Source organism: Epinephelus lanceolatus, chromosome 19, assembly GCF_041903045.1.
Source record: "Epinephelus lanceolatus isolate andai-2023 chromosome 19, ASM4190304v1, whole genome shotgun sequence".
NCBI classification, from domain to species: domain Eukaryota; kingdom Metazoa; phylum Chordata; class Actinopteri; order Perciformes; family Serranidae; genus Epinephelus; species Epinephelus lanceolatus.
The window spans coordinates 23,222,131-23,242,875 of NC_135752.1; the positions used below are offsets into that span (position 1 = coordinate 23,222,131).

A 20,745-nucleotide genomic window follows, 5' to 3' on the forward strand; every position below is an offset into this window, starting at 1 on the left:
ACAGAGGGTGTCCTGGGCAGGTAGCCTACTGTAAGTGTGTGTGTTTCTGTGTGTGTCTCTTCACATCAAATACTATTACCCATCTGACACAACTGCTAACTACTGAGGATGATCCCTGACTACACACACACACTCGCCCATCTTTCTTCGAAGAACACACAACTAAGAGTTTAATTTTTCGGAGTTAATGGCAACATGAACTTTGCAGCCGAATCACATCCAATATTGATCAGCCTTCCACCTGCACTCGACCTCATGAATGTGGAAGCAAGCATTCAAAAAGTGCTTCTCCTCTCCATCTCCACCTCGCACACAAACATATCTACATGCATACAGTCGGGCGTGTGTGCATACACCCCTCCTCTCTCTTTTCATCTACATTATGATCACATCTCCTCTCCGAAGGATAGGCTGGACGATGAATCTTCTCTGCAGATTTTAAATGCTAGAGCTCTGTCTGCAACATCAAATACAGCCATTCATGTTGTAATGTTAGATATTAAAGGATTATATCTTGTAGTTGCAATGTTAATTTTGAATGATCTGTTCCATTTATTCAGTACATGTTGCATTGATCTTGTGTCAAGGGTCATGTCATGTCAATTGTTCTGTTGCCAGAACACACTCTGGCAACAGAACAATTTAGCAGCTGAATGCTAAACAGCCAAACATCTGGAGTTAACTGGAATTATCTGCACACTAACCGTCAGGATTTAAGACTTTCCCCTCCTTCTTGTTTTTGTTGATACGGGGCCAGGCAGCTAATTCTTTTCTCGAGGTAGTAAAGGGTCTGTTTGCTGCTATTTGGTTGCAACTCATGAGGAAAACAGACTTTTTATGTTTGTTGTGGAATCACTTTTCGATTATAGTGGGTCAGACAGGTTAATATGCCCATGTGTACCTGCAGTCTACCATATGGCATGCCTCCATCTTCCATGCTGTGAGGAGTTGTGTGATGGCTGACACACACTACACACACACAGGGAGTACGGTTATAGCTGAGTTTTGACTCATCAGTTTTCATCTGCAACTGGGCTTCTTGCTGCTATAGTCGGTGTTATCGCTGTTACACAATGTTTCAGCATACACTGATTACATTACTTGCCCCCCCCCATGTAGCTTTGCTTTTTTCTTATCAATACTTGGTTGGACAACAGACGCTACAACTATAATCTGAAAGTATCTGCTCCATACAGCCACAGCAGAGTCACAGCACAGATTAGCAGGAGTCAGATTGCACACAAGTTGACCGACAAGATGACAGCAAAGGATTTGGTGTTGAAGCAAAAATCAAAAGCACGCATTTGGTAATATTTCTAGTTTAAACCCAATGCTAACAGGGAACCTGACAGCATTAATGAGGGTAGAGGAGTTGGTTACATCACCAAGAAGTTGAAAGCTGTTCAGCCTGTGGCCTGCAGCTCTTCATTTAAAGGCACATATATGCTCAACATTAGATATGCATATGGACGTGGATGGAGCCCTCTGTCCACACTAAGTGCTCATGTCATCCATTTTTGTGCACGTTTCCTGAAAGCTTACAGATACAGACGAAATGGAACGGTGCCATTGGAAATCATGGGGGCATTGTAGCAAATAGTTCAAGCAAGTTTTTTGATGTTGACGTTGAGTTGGTCAGAAATGTTAAACATCTACATGATGTGACTTTGCCCGGGCACAGGGACATCAGTTACTACAGAACAGCCTGGAAGAGACTGGATGGAAACTAAATGGGAATTGGACAGTAGCGAAAGAGAAGTGAAGGTTAATGCGAGACCTCTACCTCTACCCAGCTGGCCACCAACATCACTCAACACTGACATATGGTTGAATTTAGATTGTGATGTTGGGGGACCAAAATTCAATGTCAGGACAGCGTTGAAAGGCCCAGTGTGCAGGATTTTGGGGCATCTATTGGCAGAGATGGTAAATAATATTCATAACCATGTTTTCATTTGTGTATAATCAACTGAATGAGCTGTTTATATCGACATATGGAGTGAGTCCTCTACCACAGGGTCTGCAGTGTTTTTCTACAGTAAGCCAGAACAGATAAGCCAAGCATTGATTCTAGATAGGGTCATTGGCATTTTCACATTCTCACGTTGGCCATAGTAGCTCTTCTACACTCTTGGCACATGAAGTTTAAGTTTTGAAACCTCATTACTAGATGTCACTACATCCTACACACTAGACCTTTGATGCCAACATCAATTTTAATCGTAGAATACTCACAACAGATGACATTGATATCTTGTTGGTTTTAAGTTGTTTAGTCGCCAACATCCAACGTCTTCCAAACTTCTCACACTGCCATCTTAGTGTTGAGTAACAACTACCAACTTTTACTCAGTTTCTGCATTTACACAGTGGGTTGGCCACAGAGTGCCATCCCAAACCAACTAGTAAGGAGTGGAAGTGAGTTACAAAACCCTCCAACAGTGAGTCTGCATTGATGTCAACTTACTGACCATGTGCAACAGCTAGTCATGGTCTAGTCATGGTAGACGCTCTGTACAAATAAAGTTCAACGACTATCCTTACAAACTTAACCTGCTCAAACTAAAGCCCCTTTTACACTGCCAGATTTTCAGCGAATGTTGGGCCATTTTGCCGGCAAGCTGTGTGCGTTTAGACACACAGAGCCGGATTGGTGAGTTGATCTGAGGCACCCAATTTTCCGCCTTGAAGGGTAGTCATATTGCTGGAACCCTTTTACTTTAAAACGACCAAGGCGGCCTTCCACAATGGGAGGGGCGATTGATGACTTGTGGGAGGAGCTGTGGATGACGCCCCACATGCGAGCCACTGGCGGTGGATAAACAGGAAACAGCTGATAGCAGGAATTAGCGAGCAGCTAGTAGCAAGAGGGGAACGCAAACCTGACAGACACTGTAAAGATGAGCAACTGGGGAGACAAGGAATTGCGCACCCTCCTTGCCCTCGCAAACAAAGAGGCCATTAACCGTAAGATGACGGGGACGGTGAAGAACGGGCTGACTTAGGAGAGAATTGCCGAAGGACTGCCTAGCCGCGGCTTCCCTCCCACGTCACTGTTTACGTCACTGTTACGCCCTGGTCTAGGGGTGTGGGTGCGTAACATAAGGACACACAGAAACACGGGAGTAAATGTACAGGTGAGCAATTTATTGCTACACACTCCAAAAACACACTGTACAATATCGCACACAAAATGGAGCAAAAGACGTCAGGGTGAGCCCAGGCCAAAACAACAAACAAAAAGCAACCTGTCTACCGACTGGCGAAATAACTAATCCCTAACAAAAACAAAAGAAACAAAAATACAATACTAGGCCTAACTCCCTAGGCTAACAAAAAACAGGAGAAAACAGGTATAACAAAAATAGCAGCTCACCCCTACGCTCCGTGCAAACAATAATATGTGACAATGACTATTTACAATATACACACACGACTCAGTTGGCCCTAAGGCGCTGGTCTTAACAAAAGAATTAATTATTTAGCAAGCAAGCTAAATAATCACACGTGGATCACACAACAAAGTACTTATCAATCACAAAACCAGAGAACGATACAATGTGCTGCTGCCATGTACGAGAGTGGGGCCGTGGCTTCCGTGTGGCCAGCGTTATGAAGGCCGAGCCCCTTGCTCCACCAACCCGGCAGCGGTGACGTCACACTTGTTATCCAGTAGCTGTTGACACTGAAGGCCGAGCCCCTTGCTCAGCCAATCCAGTCGGAGCAATGTCACGATCATCCAGCAAATCACCTGCACACCTGTTAACACAATACACACACGATCTCCGGACAGAAAGAGAGGTCTGACTCTCCACTAAACATGATGATCAAATCCATAGACTACATAGACATAAACACATACACATAATAAATACACAGGCGGCTGGGGAACGTAACAGTCACACGCTGAGCTACACATTTTGTTACTTGCTCACGCCCCCCCATTGCCCGAAAAAGGCACATTCTGTATAAACAAAAGTAGGTAGGCGGCATTTTGCAGCACTCCCTGATTTTGTTTTTTACACTGCCAATGCTGAAAGAAGACTGATTGGGCTTTCCTGCAAATTTGCACAATTCCTATCTAAAAAGGGCTTGTGATAGACATTTACACGCCTATCAGTCATACAGACGTTAACATCTTAAAGGTAACATCATACTTGTGATAATATATTTCCTTCTCTAGCCTCTACAAAACAGTCGTGTTCATTTGATTGTAGTGCCGTATATTTACAAGAACTGTTACAAACACCAAGCAGCCTATAAACATCAGAGTGAAAAGCGACAAGATATACATTTAGAAATCATATCTTTTTTTTAAATTAATTGAGTTCTTTATTTCTTTTAATGATAAAAACATAATATACAAAACCTCAGGTACACCTAGACAATCGCAGCACATACAGATTAACTGTAAGTGCTAGAAATACATGTGAAGAGCTTGAAATTGGATTCAGTTGTGTTTCTCTCCACGGTTACTAAAAGTTACGACAGTTTCTCGTTCCGCCACAGAGAAGGAAGCTTGTCCCAAAGTTTGCTGCTGTCACCTTGATGGAGGATGGTTTTGGTGAAAGTGACTACAAGTGGAATTACACTCCACGACAGAGTGGGAGTGGGTAGTGTCCGGTTTTGGAAAGTCCCATTGTCATGATGATTTGGAGACCTAAAACCCAACATCTGGAATGCATCACAATGTTAACGTCCACACAATGTCAAATTCTAACATCATATGACAATAAAAATACTGTCCACCTAATTCATTCCAACCAAAATTTAACATCTGTCCAAAGTAAGAGTCCAATGTCTTTCTGATGTGATATTGACGTGCAGTGCCAGCTTGGTAGTGCCCTCTAGTAGTTGTATCCATGCCAACATAAAGGACAGATGGAAGTGTGTGGGCAGTAATTGTTACAATGTTTGAAATGGACGTATCTATTTTTGTACATAAAGAAAGTATAAATGAGTCTTAACAACTCACTATTGATGCACCCTTTTGTTCCATTACTCTCTACGATATTTCAAACTGATTCGCTCTAAACAAATGCCGAAAAAGACTATTGTCTTGTTTGTGGGCACATTTTTGATGAAACATTCCCTGTGACTGCTTCATAATAAAGTCAACTCATGTTTTGGCAGTTAAATGCTTTTAATGTGAAGCTGCCGCAGGTGGAAATGTTTGGTTTGCATCAGCAGTAACTCAGTACATATATGAATATCTTCTTCCGTATGATGTCTGGTTTAATCTAACTGGTGCTGTCATGAGTTATTAACCAGTGGGAACATTTTCTCCCATCGCAGCTGCAGCAAGTGTCCATTTAGCAACATGATAAAGTGTCACCTCAGCTTTCACATCATATTAAAGGACATACCGTAATATAAATCACTGCTGGTTGAGTAGCTGGTCTCAGGTACTCACATATACTCACTGTCAGTGCAACCTCCTCATGATTATGCTGTTGTCTCTTTCATCATTTTAATTCTCTCTTTTGCATACTGTACACGCAAAGACACACACATTCTCCTGTGCCTTCAGAATCTTCCAGGCAAATGACAGCAGGTGTATGAGTCATCCTTTGCCAACAAATCCAAACATAAATCCACATACAAACTTCTTTTTTTCTCTCTCCAATAAACACATAAAAGCCTCACACTCTTTTGGATCACGAAGACCCCTGCTGACGTTATTCACTCCCTGTTACCTAGCCATAATCATTAGCAGTACACGCATAACCTTTACCTACTGTTATCTTAATTACCTAACACTGTGGCCTGCTTCATTTAAACCAAATTCTAATTTTAACCTTATCTCTAAACCTGACTCCTAATCCCAGTCCCTTAAAGAAATGTCCCCACTCTGCAGGTGTAAGACACAAATGCACCCTCATAAATCTACACGGCACATGAACTCATTTATCATTCCTCAAAGCTTTTGTGATCTGTTTCTCTTGCATCAACCTTAGTCTGACAAAAGCTCATGAAACATTTATTGAACAGGCTGACCTGTTTGCGGGGGTCATGACGCAGACTGTGTTTTTACACTGTGGAGACAGCAGTGGTCATTTTATTCAAGTGGTTGAAACCAGTTCATATTTATTACATGTTTTCCTGATTGGCAACCTCTTGCTGTTGTGCAAATAAAGTCTGTCCTTTCCCAAAGTCAACAAAAAGCAGGCAACATTCATTTGTCATGTGATCAAATTTGCTCAGTGTTCAGTAGGAAATCAGGAAATGGAGTGATAAATATTTACCACCTCAAATACAGGCAGAAAAATGATTTTGGTTTCTTTCAACCATGAAGACAGTGTTTTTTCATCCTTAACCATAAAGATTATCTTTCCTTAACTTCTAGTTACCAAAATTTACCCACCACAATCTTTCCCTTGCTGGTGGAGCCACAAGAAAACTCAGGAGATCACCAAAGTTCATTAGGATTTATCCTCTGAGGACCACTAATGTTTGTAACAAAGTTCATGGCAATCTGTCCCATAGCAGTGGAGACATTTCAGTCCGAACCAAAGTGGTGGACAGACTAACATTGCAACGGATGCTGTATAAAGAGTGAGAAAGTCCACTATAGGGCAGAAGGGAGGGCAGGTGAATGGGTCCAACAAGCACAGGACTTTAACCCAGGAGACCAGTGTTTGTGTCCTGTGTAAAACTAAAAGTCAATGTTGAGTTATTTTGTCATGTGGGTGACTTTTCCTAACCATAACCAGATAGTTCTGTCACCTAAACCTCACTGCTCAGGTTCTGCAGTTCCAACACATTCTCACTCCGACCTCGTCACGTACTGACATTTGGTCACGAACTTTCCACGTCCACATACGACGTGCAAGTTACCCTGGGTGCGTTGATTGTTGACGTTCTGGGACACTGTGTCAAGTTCTGCCTGTTACATGCATTGTCTTCTTTCCAAATACACTTCTGCTTTCACAGGACATTTGACATTTACATACAGTCTTTCAAAATAAACGCTCTACGTCAGTACGACACCATGAATTGACATTTTCTTTTCTTTGACAACAAAAGCACTTGGTTAGGTTTAGGAAAGAAGAACAGGGTTTGGCTTTAGAATCTTATGGGACGTGAACAGCGCTCTCCCCGGTGAAGGTGTCCACAATCCAATGGGTGACGTCAAGGTAGCTATGTCCATTATTCTTACAGTCTGTGGTCAATATACGAAGCAAAAGACTCTGGTTACGCTGGCTTCTGCGTAAGCATAAAAAAGAAGGAGCAGGGATGAGATCAGGTTGAATAAAGCATGCAAATAGCATGACTTAAAATCCCTTGTGGTATGTCTTTGTCCTGTGTGTGCTGTGCCAGATCAGAAATCGCTCAAGCATTGACAAATTGTGTGTGCGTGTGACCCATTTTGCCATTGAGGTTTTAGGAGTTGTTAGCAGACACACAAAATAGTGACCAACCAAATTCATTTAAAATACATACAAACAATGACAGGAAACACTAAAGAGATACTGGCTTCTTGTACCCGGCATTCTTCTGTGCCTGTGTCATTTTATGCATGTTTATGGATTGCTGGTTATGAAACAGGTCACACTCTCCCCTCTAGCAGCTCATAAGAAGTAGCAAGCGACAAAGAGCAAAAGGGGGGGGGGGGGGGGGGGTGAGATTACCTCCAATTTACACACCAGAATTATGAGACATTGAGTGAAAAAGCAAATGCTTTGATCTGCCCATCAGCCAGAGAGGATGGGCTGTGCTTTGGTTTGGCTGAAGGGCGTCGGACAACATTGTTCACAGAGGGTGTGAAAGATGGCACGGAAGATGAAAGGACTGTTTTACCGACAGATGCAAATGAAATATTGCATCTTAGTTTTTGCAGGGCGGTCGACAGGTGCGACTGTCTTTGTTGTAGACCTGCAGTAACTCTGTTTCAGGGGGTCAAGGGTTGTTATGCAATTGTTTTTTAAATAGCAGTTACTCAGATTCACTCAAGCTCAACAAAGGAAGAACATGTTTCCTCTGAAGTTCTGAAATCTGGTCATGTCTTTGCCTCACTGTGCTTTCTTATTTCCTTTTTAGCTCTTGTGTAAAAATACATACACTCTGTATTTCAGATTTTTATGTATGTATGGCTCCGTGCATCCTTATTTGAGCAAAGTATTTCTATGACATCTATCACCCCCCTCCTCTGTTTAATCAGACAGTCTAAGTCTCTATTTGCCATGAATATGCTGACAGAGGCAGATTTTATTGATTACAGTCTGGGGGATGATTAGGGCTCCAGCAGTGTTGTGTGATTGTTTATCTGTGTCTGTCTGTTATCACACACTTTTATTCTACACTTTTTTCAAGTATTCTATGAGAAAACAGTCTAAGCCCAAGTTGAAAGGCAGATGTTCTAACTTTCCACTTTTCTGAGCACTTCCTCTACAGTTAAGTGACAACTGAGCAAGCTTAATTAACAGTGAAGACCATACGATATAGAAAAAGAAAAGACGAGAAAGTGGACCATGAGGTACAATTGTTATGTCCATTTCCAAGTGCAAACTGTACCCTGCACAATACTTTGCTATTATGACATTTTTCTTTTAATTTCATTGTAATTTTCCTTTTTATTTTTACAAATTTTGTTATATTTCTTAATAATATTTCATACTTCCTTTTTTTATGTGTCCGCACCGGTGACAGTTGGGGTCAGAGGCATTATGCCTCCGGTTTGCCACCCATCCATACATCCATCTGTCCATCAGTCTATGTGTACGTATGTCCCAAAGAGTGATGCAGGGATGACATTATTAGTTAGACATTAGTATTTGTTGGCCAGCCTGTAATTAAGCATCACCCTGGTTCCCTTGACAAAAGTCCAATGGGATTTTTGCATTGTTATGCCTGTTATCGATTTAAATAAGAATGTTAAATATGTGTAGGCTACTGCAGAGAAACAGAAGAGTTCTGTGTGTGCGTGTGTGTTGGTGTATGCGAGATACGGTTGCGTCACTCACCGCTGTATGTGGCTGGGTTGAACCACTAGTGTACTGACATTTTAATCAGCTCCCCAATCAGCTTCTTCGTTCCGGCATGTCCCATAATGCACCACACTTCAGGACTTGCAATTAACATTCCCAAGTCCCTTTGGCCCTCAGCACACACAACAAGCCTCTCAACAGGTTCTCATCACCCCCGCTGTGCATATATGTGTGTGTATGTTCCTCCATGTGTGTGTGCATGGAAACCCAATTCAATTAGACCATCTAAGAGGAGGATTCGATTAAGGAGCATTAAGAGTGAGGAATCTCTTTGCTTGGCAGCCCATTGTTTACAGTGGAGAGACGCCCGGGGAGACATCAGCCCTGATGATATTCAGACCAGTGGGAGCACTGCCAGGGGAGTGATGGCCTGCTTTCAGCCTCGAGCTGCTTGTCCTCTAAAGATATATGGTCACGGTGTTAAATGGCATCAGAATTCATAGGAGAAAGGCATGAGATGATTAGATATGGGTCAATACTGAATGCGGCAGCATTGTAATTCGTGGCTCTTTGAAAGTACCTGTATGTCATTTCTTTAACCTCAGCGTAACCTGTGAGTCCTCAAAGTCCATTTCGTAGCCATGGAGATAATTTGTTGATAGAAATTACATCTTATATTTAATGATGGTGCAAAAAAAGCGCTGCTTTCTTACCTATTTGTCACATAAAAGGGTTATGATATTTTTCTCTGTTCCATATAATCTCTATAATGTAATTATCTTATTGAAACTGGGCTATATTTCACAGTTAATTGCACTGATTTTGCCCACAATCCACATATTACATATACTTTTGTCTCCACATAGGAGTTTTATGATGTTTTCTTGCCTGGCGCATATCCAAATGTGGGTGGGCATTTTATACCTGTCAGAGCACTAAAAACATTAATGTAAGAACACCTTAGAAACAGGACAAAAAGTCAAAAAGAAGTGTTTAAAGCTACACTGGAACAAGTAATGTTTCACCATCCACATCCTAAGTTTAAACATGAAGACACTGAAAAATGGCATGTTTACAGTTTCATAATGTTCCTATCTGTCAAGTACGTAGTTATGCATTGTTCCGTCTAACTCCAATAAAAGAGATGAAGTGCTGATGTGTATCTTCCTGTTGCTAAGGACACCTTTGCATCTGCGAAGTGGTTAGTGGAGTTTGTGGCAGAAAGTGTTTAAAGAGGAGTGGAGTGTGTGTAATTGTGTCTGACTCATTCAGCTCGTGGAATGCTAAGTACACTACAGTATGTGCTGAACTGTAGACCCAGACAAGAGGCGAAATATGCTCATGTTCGCTCTCGCTCGCTCACTCAGCGGGAGCTTCAGGTTGCACCCACAGTAGTTTACATAACAGAATTACAGCTACTCGTGGAGAGGAGTTCTGTCCAAGACATCGGACCATTAGCATCCTCGTTCCATAAAGCTGGAGGCTGTCCTCCAAAGAAAGATGAGCGTTATCAGTCATTTTAGCAAAGGCATATGTCTACGTTGAAGTGGCAATGCTTACTAGCAGCTGTAGTAATTATGACTGTTGTCCATCACAAGTAAGATGACATTATGTTTTTAGCAGCAATTTTTACATATGGAGGAGGTCAGGGTGGATGTGAGGGTCACCAAAATGTCAGACTTTAACACAAGAGAGTGTTGTTCAGTTTTAGTTTCCCACTGACAGTCAATGTGGATTTCTCTCAAAGGGGTTCATACTTATATTTTGCGTTTCTACTAGAAAGTGATTAATTTTCCTAATACTGTCTCTGCTGGCACACCTCTATTTGAGACACTTCATTTTAGCACCTGTCTCTTTAAGCCTCCCTCCCAAAAAAGCCCATTCTGCTCTGAATGGTCAGCATCTCCATGTTTTCCATATCAGTGTCTATGCACCTTGCAACCAGCAAAAATGACCATGACTGCAGGTATATGATTCAAAATCTGGGAGAAATTAAAATCATCAGCAACCAAGATTACACAAGTCCCTGATTTTAGCATGTAGCCACATGTAGCAGTGCACTTGCAGCCAGGGGATGACTCTGTACAGCAGCACTTTTGACAATTAAAAATCACCAATAAAAGCTTCAAAAAATGTTCCAGCAGGAATATGATCTGAGAACAGGGAGAAATTAACAACATCAGCAAAATGACATGTTTCCCTGGCATTAGCATGTAGCTACATGTAGCAGTGCACTTGCAGCCAGGGAATAACTGCCTATAGTTGCAGTTTCTCAAATGAAAATCACCACTAACAGCCTCTAAATGCAATTGAACATGTTCCAGCAGGAGTATGATCCAAAATCAGGGAGGAATTTACAACATCAGCAACCAAGATTACATGTTTCCCCGATCTCAGTATGTAGCTACATGTAGCAGTCAACTTGCAGTCGGGGAATGATTGTGCATAGCGACCTTTTCAACCATTAAGAATCACCAATAAAAGCCTCTGAACCCAACCAAACATATTCGAGTAGGAATATGATCTGTAATCACAGAGAAATTAACAACATCCGCAACCAAGATAACATGTTTCCCTGACGTTAGCATGTAGCTACATACACTTGCAGTCGTGTACCTGGATCAGGGTAGTGATCAGTCACAAGGTGATGTTGATGATTTGGAAACAGTATTTACACAAATCTGAAGCCTGATTACTTCCACGTATTCTTTGCAACTTTGGCCACGTATAATATGAACAATTTACACTGTAACATTATATATGACAGAAAATGAAGAAAAGCATGAAAGGTTCCTTTTACCCACAACCACGTTTCCTGACTGACCATAACCATGTAGTTATCATTGTAACTATAAGGACGAAGGTCCCCTAAACCTTTGCAAAGCAGTCATTTTAACCCAAGCTACGAAGTACTTCTTTTTACCAAAACCATAATCTTTCCCTGACCAAGTTGTTTTTGTGCCTAAACCGGACCAAACCTTAACTATAGTGCTGTCACATTGGCAGATAGGGCAACCAGATGACAAAATGCTTATATGAGTCACTGTGGAGGGCGATTACAAACATGGTATTTTGTCATTAAATTTGGGGACTTGTTAGGTAGGTGAGAGCGGAACCATTTCCAAAACCCCTGATTGTTGGTGAGGACGCTGTGACATCTGAGTTGGCAGCTGAAAAGCATTGCACTCACCAGTGATGTTGCCAGGATATCTAACCTTCATGTAAGACAAACAACGATGCAAGCAAGGAAATGGATAATGTAAATTTCTTGCATTACTGTAAAAGCTAGCATGATGTAGACATTTTATGGACTATAAAAAGTTGCATTAAATGTGTACCGAAAATGGTGGTCAACACCCTGTTGTAAAAAATAATACAGGCACAAAGCACGGCAGAGTACAGGTATAAAAATTCTCCTGTTAAAAAACTCCCATTTCTATGAACTCCATGAACGTGCCACCATGGAACAGTTTCTAGAAAATGATAACGATCACGTTCTTTATACTGTAGTGATATTCTTGGAAACTTCAAGGCTGGCAGTGTGAAACCAGTACATTTATTGAGGGAAGAGGATTCTACTTTATCTTTAAGGTTACAGATTTCACTCTCACGCAGCCAGTCTCCTCCATCACTGTCAGAATATCTAATCTGATCTGATCTGAATCCAGGACACTGAACTTGAACCCGTGCCATCCTTGTCATTCCTGTTTGACACGTTTCACTGACAGCATATATATTGTACTTAAACAGCCTGTAGAAGCCCCTCCAGAGGTTCATTGACACTAAGTTTTTGAGAGTTGATTTGATTTTCAAAGACGCAGTTGTCATGAGGAGGAAACAGAGTCCGTTGTTAGATTAATTGCCTTCCTCCTCATTGTCCTGACTGTGCTTTCTGTCTGTCTGCCTCTGTTTCCTCAAGTTTACGCCACCTTGCATTTTTAATATGCCCCCATTTTTTCTCTGTACTCCCCTCTTCCTCTTTGCTGTAATCCTGACTCTCCTCCTCAGGAACTCCCCTCCCTAACTCGTTTCTCTCCCCAAACCCCCGTCACATGTCTGAGAGCATGCAGGACGAATTTCATATCTGCCTGTCAGGCTCTTTCTCTTCTTCCCCGTCTCTAACTTCTCCTCCTTCATTTTTCACATGTGCGAATAGTATCTCTCCCCCGCCGCCTCATGCACCTGTGTCCCTGAGGTGCTGTGCTCACACATCATATATGGACCGGCTGCACGGCAGCGATATGAGACAACACAGAGAGAGGGATTGTTAAATGGATGGACTGAGGGGCGTTTTGCTCTATCCGTTTCCGACTCAGTTTCCTCTCATGTATAATGGATGCTGCGAGTCTCTTGCACCATTGTTTGCTGATTCTAATCAGAGTGCTCGGCCTGTTGAATAATAAAACAGGAGGGCAAAATGAAAATGTCTCAGAGCTTCAGAGGAACACCTGCTGATTAGAGCATAGACTACATTTATCACAACTGTCCTTAACGGGACTGGTTGCTTCTTACATCACCGCATGCACACGCACACACACACAAACATACTCTCGGCTTCTTTTTTCTCTGTTGCCCTTGAACATATATACAAAGACTGACTCACACACCTGCAAATGCCGAAGTGCATGGACATGTCACACAATATCTATTAGATGTCTGTCTGCCTGTCCTGGGAGAGAGATCCCTCCGCAGTTGCTCTTTCAGAGGTTTCTACCAGGTTTTCTCTGTTATCAACTGTGAGGGTCCAAGTACAGAGGGATGTCCTTGAAAAACCCTCTGAGGCAAATTGTGTTTTGTTATTTTGGGATGTATAAATAAAATGCACACACACAAATCTCCAGACTTACAACTGTAGGCTGACTTCTGTAGTATTTCCTGGTCTTGACGCCCTGTCTTGTAGAGTCAGATCTGATTTTTCAAAACCTTTATATTGTGCTTACATGGTGAATATTCTTGAATACATTTGTGTTGAGTCAAATTACCACAAACCAACTGGCCCACAGCAGCTAGGTATCATTCCAACATAAGAGTCCTGGTTGTGTTCTGGGTCTGCAGGCAAAATACAGCAAGAAGCTGCTATTTGTCTGTGTGCACTGTATGGCACTTAATGATTGGAGGGGCAATAAGCCACAGGTCATTTTTGCCCTACAGGGGCCTTCTGGTGGACTCATCCAATGTGTGAGCCTGGAGCTAAAATGTCACATACAGTATCTCACCCAATGCTGATACAGGCGAACATGTAATTATTATCTCGGCAGGGTGTAAGCCTGGAGGGAATTACTCCTTCGGTCATGTGTGTGTGTTTTGTGCACATTTGTGACAGTGTTTTCAAGGACCTCTAATGGATGTGCTGATTCTTTAGCAGGCCATATTTTGACCCATTTCATGCCTCAAAAACTGACATCCTTATAAAAGTCTGGCGCCAATTTTGAACTGGAGAAAATGGAGATTAATTCCATATGTACCAAAGTTATGCACAATACAAGATGAACAAATCCCCATTTTTTGGTATCTTTGCCGCCATCTTAACAATAAGGGAGCCTGTGAGTGAGTAAGACTCAACTCCTCTTTGTTGTGGGAGGTAGAGAGGAGCTTCTTAAGACACTGTGTCAGAGGTTTGTCTCCTTATAGCCTGTCTACTCTGCTTACACCTTGATAATGTAAGCTGCATCCCACCCACATGACCCCAGACACACCTGGCAGACATCTGCACTCTAATAAGAGCACTCTTCTAGCTGCTTGCGATTTTTGTCTTTCTAATGGAGGTCCACACTAACCTGAACTCTGGTGCGGTTGAGCTCTCACAAAAAGTCTCTACTACAACCTACATATTGATACAGAAGGAGGTGACTATGCTTACTTACATTATGCTCTCTTATTACTAATGTATGTATTCAGAGAGGATTAATATTGATAGAGGACCTCAGAGTTTCCGAACATAACAGCTACAATTTCTACTTCCTTGTCGAGTCACAATAAATAATGTTCCAATGTTTGAAGGATTATTAACTTGAATAATAAAGCCATAATTCCATTATAGGACCTCCTCGGATCAGACATGTACCATGTAACTGTGTTACTGTTAAAATGTATTATAGGTATAGTTTAATCTTTCTGGGCAGGGCTGAGTTTAAATAAGAAGCCCGATGTAAGAGAGAATGAAAGATGGTGCATCAGAGAAATGTTTGAGAAAAAAGAAGAGTCTGTTTTCAGTGCACTCCTGCTCCTACCGTGTGTTAGCGTACGTGTGTGTGCCTACTGTGTTGGACAGGCTTTAATAATTGACAGAGCTGCCAGGAAGGAGGCGTTCATGCACCCACAGATTCCCCTGTATTCAGCGGATACTTCTGCACAGTCACCTCCAACATTAGCTGCGTTAGGCAAACAGGCAACTTCCCTGCATGTACTGAAGGATGTAAACAGTCAGTTGACCCTTGATACCGTAACTGCAGCTGTGGACAAGTCAGGTGATTTTATTGGATCACATCGACAAAAATTTTAGTGGCGCATAATGCTTTTACAGCAGGTTGTGAGAAAGGAAACAAATATGCTGACTCATAACTCATAGTCTGCTTGGAGTAGATTATTATTAGTAATAAACTAACTGAAGTCTGAGTGTTAAAAGTCAGTTTGCATACAGTGTGTATGTAGTGTGTTAAATGATAGATGTCTTAATATGTTTTTTATTGCTGTAGGTGGTATTTGTTGTTTTGGTGAACAGTTGTGAAGATCTACAACAAATAAACAATTTGTGAGCACATCTCAGAAATGCCCAGACCCCGTCTCCCAGGACTCTCATACCCGATGTTCATCCCTTTTCTGACACGGCCAGTCAGAGTTGATTTGCCGCATCTTTTTACCCTGGCAGCGGCGTGTGCCAGTAACATAGACTTCACCAATCGGTTCCACTTCACACAAGCTTCTCTGATATTGTAGTAATGTCGTGCAGGAATCACATACAGCTGGCAAATCGTCCGTGGTATGAACAAGTCCGCTGAGCTGTAAGTACAGTCATGCTTCACCTCTAGGGAACTGGTTATCAAATTATGTTTGTCTTTTTTATCTCTAAAAGTTGAATCACACAGCCGATATACATCTGTTACTGTTCTTTTTTTTTTTTTTTTTTTGTAAAGCCATTTTAATGACCGTCCTCGCCTCTACACGTGCCAGTGTTCCACCAGAACACGTTGGCCACCAACACTAATTTGCAAAGGCACTTTCGCCGCATCCTGGGTTTAGCGCCAACCAAGACGATTGTGATTGGTTTAAAGAAATACAAACAAGCCAGAGCATTTTCCCCCTATAGCTGATGATGATGTGTGCTTCCAGACCTTTCTCTAGAGCTGCCAAGCACTGTGGAGAAAAATTTGGTCACAAGGGACCAATCTCATCATGATCCTTGCAATAGGAACAGGGGTCTAATGATACATGGATCTGGATCAAGGCATCGATTCAATGATCAACAATCCAATATAACTGATGCAAAGTGCAAAATATCAATACAAATCATCATCTTTAAAATATGTCCTTTGAAATTCACATGGCACCTATGTGGCACCATTTCCATTAGGGATGTCCCGATCCAGCTTTTTCACTTCCGATCCGATACCGATATTACAGCCTTGAGTTTTGGCCAATACCGATCCGATCCAAGCACGTATTATACATATTCACTTATTTTGTTGTCAGTCATGTTAGAAAAGGTTTGATCAAGCAAAGAACAACTACTTAATCAGGTTAGTTAGAATGATCCACAACAGTTGGTATGAGAAACTGACCTGTTTATTGTTAACAGGGTTAAATAAACAAACTTTAAACTTGAACATTAACATTAAATAAAAAATATAGCTGGGTTGCTTTGGCCCCTTAATAAATTGAAAATTAATCAACACAAGAAATCTTTAAAATGTCTAACAATGAAATTAAAATAGCAGCAAGACTCCACACACTTGTGCTTTGCTCCCCTAATAAATAAAAAAAAGATTAACAGCGTGTAAAAGGGGCTTATGATATCATATTGTGATGAAACTTGTGATTTACACCTCTAGACAGGAATAACTTAATACTAATAACATACAGTATTAGTTACTCACATTTCCTCCTTTCCTCTGCTCCCTCCACTCATTCTTAATTACTGTCATGAATCGTTATTGCTAATAGTTATTGCTGCGGTACATTTCCTCTCAGTCAGTATCCAGATTGACATTGAAAGCACATCTTCAGAGTTATTCGTCTTTCTTTTGGCCCGTCTCTCTTTGCTCATTTTCCTCTCCTGTCACACGCTGACTAGAGGAACATTAGGAGGTCAGTGTCATTCAATTGTGGGACCTGGGGCTATTTTATTAAAAGCTGAAGCCCTCTATGATATTGAGTTTTCACTATATGTGGCTGAATGGACATCTGCAACGTATTTCTTTGTCTATTTCTGTATGTGAGTAAGAGAAAGACCAATAGGAAAAAGAGGAGCTAAGTACCAGTTGCAGAGCTGCGGTTGTGGAGCATCTATTTTAAGCACGTCTCAGCAATCTTCTTCGGTTGTTGTCAAGGTTAGGTATTTTTCTTGACACGGGGATACAGTATACATCCACACATACATTCAGTGTGTGTATGAAACAAGGAAACAAACACACTTATGGTCTGCCAGCTGCAATTACATCCCACCAACGCAAACTAAGGTCATACTGAGAAATGAAGTCGAACAATCCTTCACTCTATCTCCTCCGGCTGTCTCATACTCTGTCTCTCTTTCAGTCTGAGGCTGCCTGAAGTGTGGAGATAAAACAGCTGCATCTTTAATCTGTGGGTGGCACAAGCCTACAAAGAAGGCAATTAGGTTTATAATTTACAATTCCCTTACCCTTCTCTCCTCTCTACCCTTCCATTTCCTCTCCTTTCAACTCACCCCTCCTTTCCACCCATGAATTAATGTCTTTATGTGTGTCATGTGTGTGTGTCCCCACAGAGCAGCGAGAGCATTTGGAGAGTACCTGTCCCACACACACCCTGAAAACCGAAACGGATCAGGTCAGCGTCTAAGCCATCCTGCCATTTGTCCATCCCTGTTTCCTGCTCCGCCTGTTCCTTTGTGGTCTTTAATCCTTCCTCCACCTGCTTCACCTCATCCTCTTTTGAAATGCCAGGCTGTGATCATTAGTGTAGCTGATAACCGAAGGAAGATGGTGATATTTTCCTCTGTGTCATCCTCAGCTTGTCCTCTTCTTTTCCCCTCTTTCTCTCTTCTCCTTGCTCTTTAGCACCTTGGTGTATTTCTTATTCTTTAACACTCACATTTGTCTTTTTTGCCTTCGTTCTAGCTCATCTTCTGTGTGAAACCTTGGTGGGTCCCGACCCGGAGTCCCCAAGTGACACGATTGGTCCCAACAACAATAATCACCTTCACCCCTGCTCCAACACTACCAAGGGCTGTGAGGACAAACGGGAGCCCAGCCTGGTGAAACCCCCGCTGGGCTTACTCCAGCCACCTCCCCCCTCCATCACCATCTCTACCAAAGCGTCACGACTCTCCCTTGAGCGCAGCTTCTCAGCAGAGGAAGACCAGCAGAAGTCCGTCGAGTGCACCCTGCAGCCTGCCCGCGTGTACACCATCACCACCCAGCGCGGTATGCTGATGAGCAGCGGCCGGGGCAGCAAGGAGAGCCTAGAACTGGACGTCCTAAAGGAAAAGACGGGGAGTGGCGGGGTTGGATCCAGAGGTGGCTTGATCCAGTCCTCCACTTCCCCTTCCTCCACCTCATCTTCTCCAACACAATACCACCAGGCCAGCAGCGGCCGTTGCACCAGCCACCATCACAGAAACCATCACGACCCTCACCACGGGAACCACCACCATGCGCCCTCCAGTAGTGCAGGAAGTAGCGGGGCAAGTGGAAGCAGCAGTAGCAACCAGCAGCAGCAGCAGGCTTTAAACGTCGCTGGATCCCACTCCCATCATGGATCACACCACCACCACCATCACCTGTCTCAACCCCCGCTGCAGACCTCCGTCAGCGCCCACAACATCCGCAGCTGGGGCGAGGGTGGAAAAGGGGAGGCGGAGTGCAGCGGGCTGGCCTGTGAGTCATGCAGCGGCGCCCCCTCACGGAGCCAGGGCTCCCTGGATCTGGAGAGCGCTTCCCGAGAGGCAGGCAAGCAGCACCGACGCCTAGAGCGGATGTGGAGTGTGGACCGGGTGACTGGGCTGGAGAGAGGTGAGAGGGCGGAGGACACAGAGGGAGAGGCGCTGAATTTCCAAACAAGGGCGGGAGGGGGCAGGGTTTTTCACAAGACCCTGTGGATGGGACTGGTGGGTTTGGTATTGGACCAGGAGATGAAATAGCATTTGACTTATTTTAATCACTTACCTGAATCCACTTGTCAAACATAAAGATCTGTTTAAATTCTATACTTCTCCATTAGTCTAGTGTTTTTTACAGTTTAATTATATAAAGTAATAATTCTAGGTTTTATGGAAGTTTAAGGATCACTTAAAAACAAGTAACAAATAACACTTAACCCTTAGGGAGCATTTAGTATGGAAGAAACTTTGCAGTTAATTTTTAATTTTTAAGGTTCTGTATGAAACTTTTTACTAGTATTAAGGTTTTTTTTATTGTCGAGGGTCGAACAAGTTGTAATGTAACTTAAAAACTGAGACTTTCGCTGGCTTTCTCAGGTTCCTCTAGCCTGTGGACGAACTTCTATGTAAAGGACTTGGGCCTTTACGATCCAAAGGATGTGACATTATGCGCATTTCAAGGTGTCTCGCCTCACTTCTGCTCCGCTACAGCACTAACAGTGTGCAACAGTTGCTAACTTTAGATAACAAAAGGAGTCTGCTAATGTCCACAAATGACTGACACCCAACACAACACCAAGTTCACACATGCTGTGTTTCTGTTTTATACATTATGCAGTGGCGGCCTGGCTGTAGCAAGTCGTATTCAGCTTGCTTGCTTGCTAATGACATCACCAGGAAAATACTAGCCTACCTGAGTGGATTTGTTATTAGCTGGGTTGCGATATTACTTCCCCAGCTAACGTGATACATGATACTAACTTATGTAATATTACAGTCGATATTGATTTAGCCAACAGCTGGATAAAAGATATAACGATACAAAGCTCTTTTTACTTGCCAAGAGCGATGCAGTAGCAGCCAATGAGCTAACTGTCACCTGAGCTAATGTAAGCTAGCTGTAACTTAGCTGATAATGTAATATGCTAACGGTACGCTACTAGTATCATGGAGCCAATGGTCCAAATGAAATAGGAACACTGGTAATAGTAACGTTTACTAAATATCACTTAAATGTATTTTCCAGCTTGCTTAATATGAAGATGGTCTGATTTGTGTTTGTCACTGGTTTAATTGATGCCCACCCTGCCAACATTTATGTGAGGGTCGTAAACAGGCTGAAAAATGGGCCCCCAATGGGATTGTCCATGGGTTCCATATTGGCCAAATGCCAGTTGCCCACATGGGTGGGTTATCCAAGTGGGCCCCACATAAGATAACCATTTTGGACCCATGCCCTCTTGGTACCCAGGTAGCACTAGCACCAGCTCACCCATGTGGGCAACTGGCATGGGGCTGATACGGAACCCATGGACGGTGCCATTTGGGGCCCATTTTTCAGCCCATTAACTATCCACATGGGCCCTACATACAAATGTTGGCTGGGAAGGTGCTCGCTCACGGCTACCAAGTATGAGCACCGGAGCATGAGCAACAGGATGCTGAATGCAGAACACTTAACAGCCTCAGAGAGGTGTCACTAATAATTTTCTTAAAGTTACATACAGAACCTTAAAGTTATTT

General features: G+C 42.6%; 1 protein-coding gene across 5 annotated transcripts in view; it reads left to right on the plus strand.

Moving 5' to 3' along the window:
* The window catches only part of nsmfa (NMDA receptor synaptonuclear signaling and neuronal migration factor a), a 69,339-nt gene that overhangs the window by 1,756 nt on the left and 46,838 nt on the right, over positions 1 to 20,745 (plus strand). For 2 of the 5 annotated variants that reach the window (XM_033647063.2, XM_078161892.1), the window contains exons 2-3: positions 17,890 to 17,951; positions 18,242 to 19,135. In XM_033647063.2, the coding sequence (XP_033502954.2) occupies positions 17,890 to 17,951; positions 18,242 to 19,135 (956 nt within the window). The remainder of the gene's footprint in view (positions 1 to 17,889; positions 17,952 to 18,241; positions 19,136 to 20,745) is intronic. The other 3 variants (XM_078161891.1, XM_078161894.1, XM_078161893.1) reach the window with 3 other exon arrangements.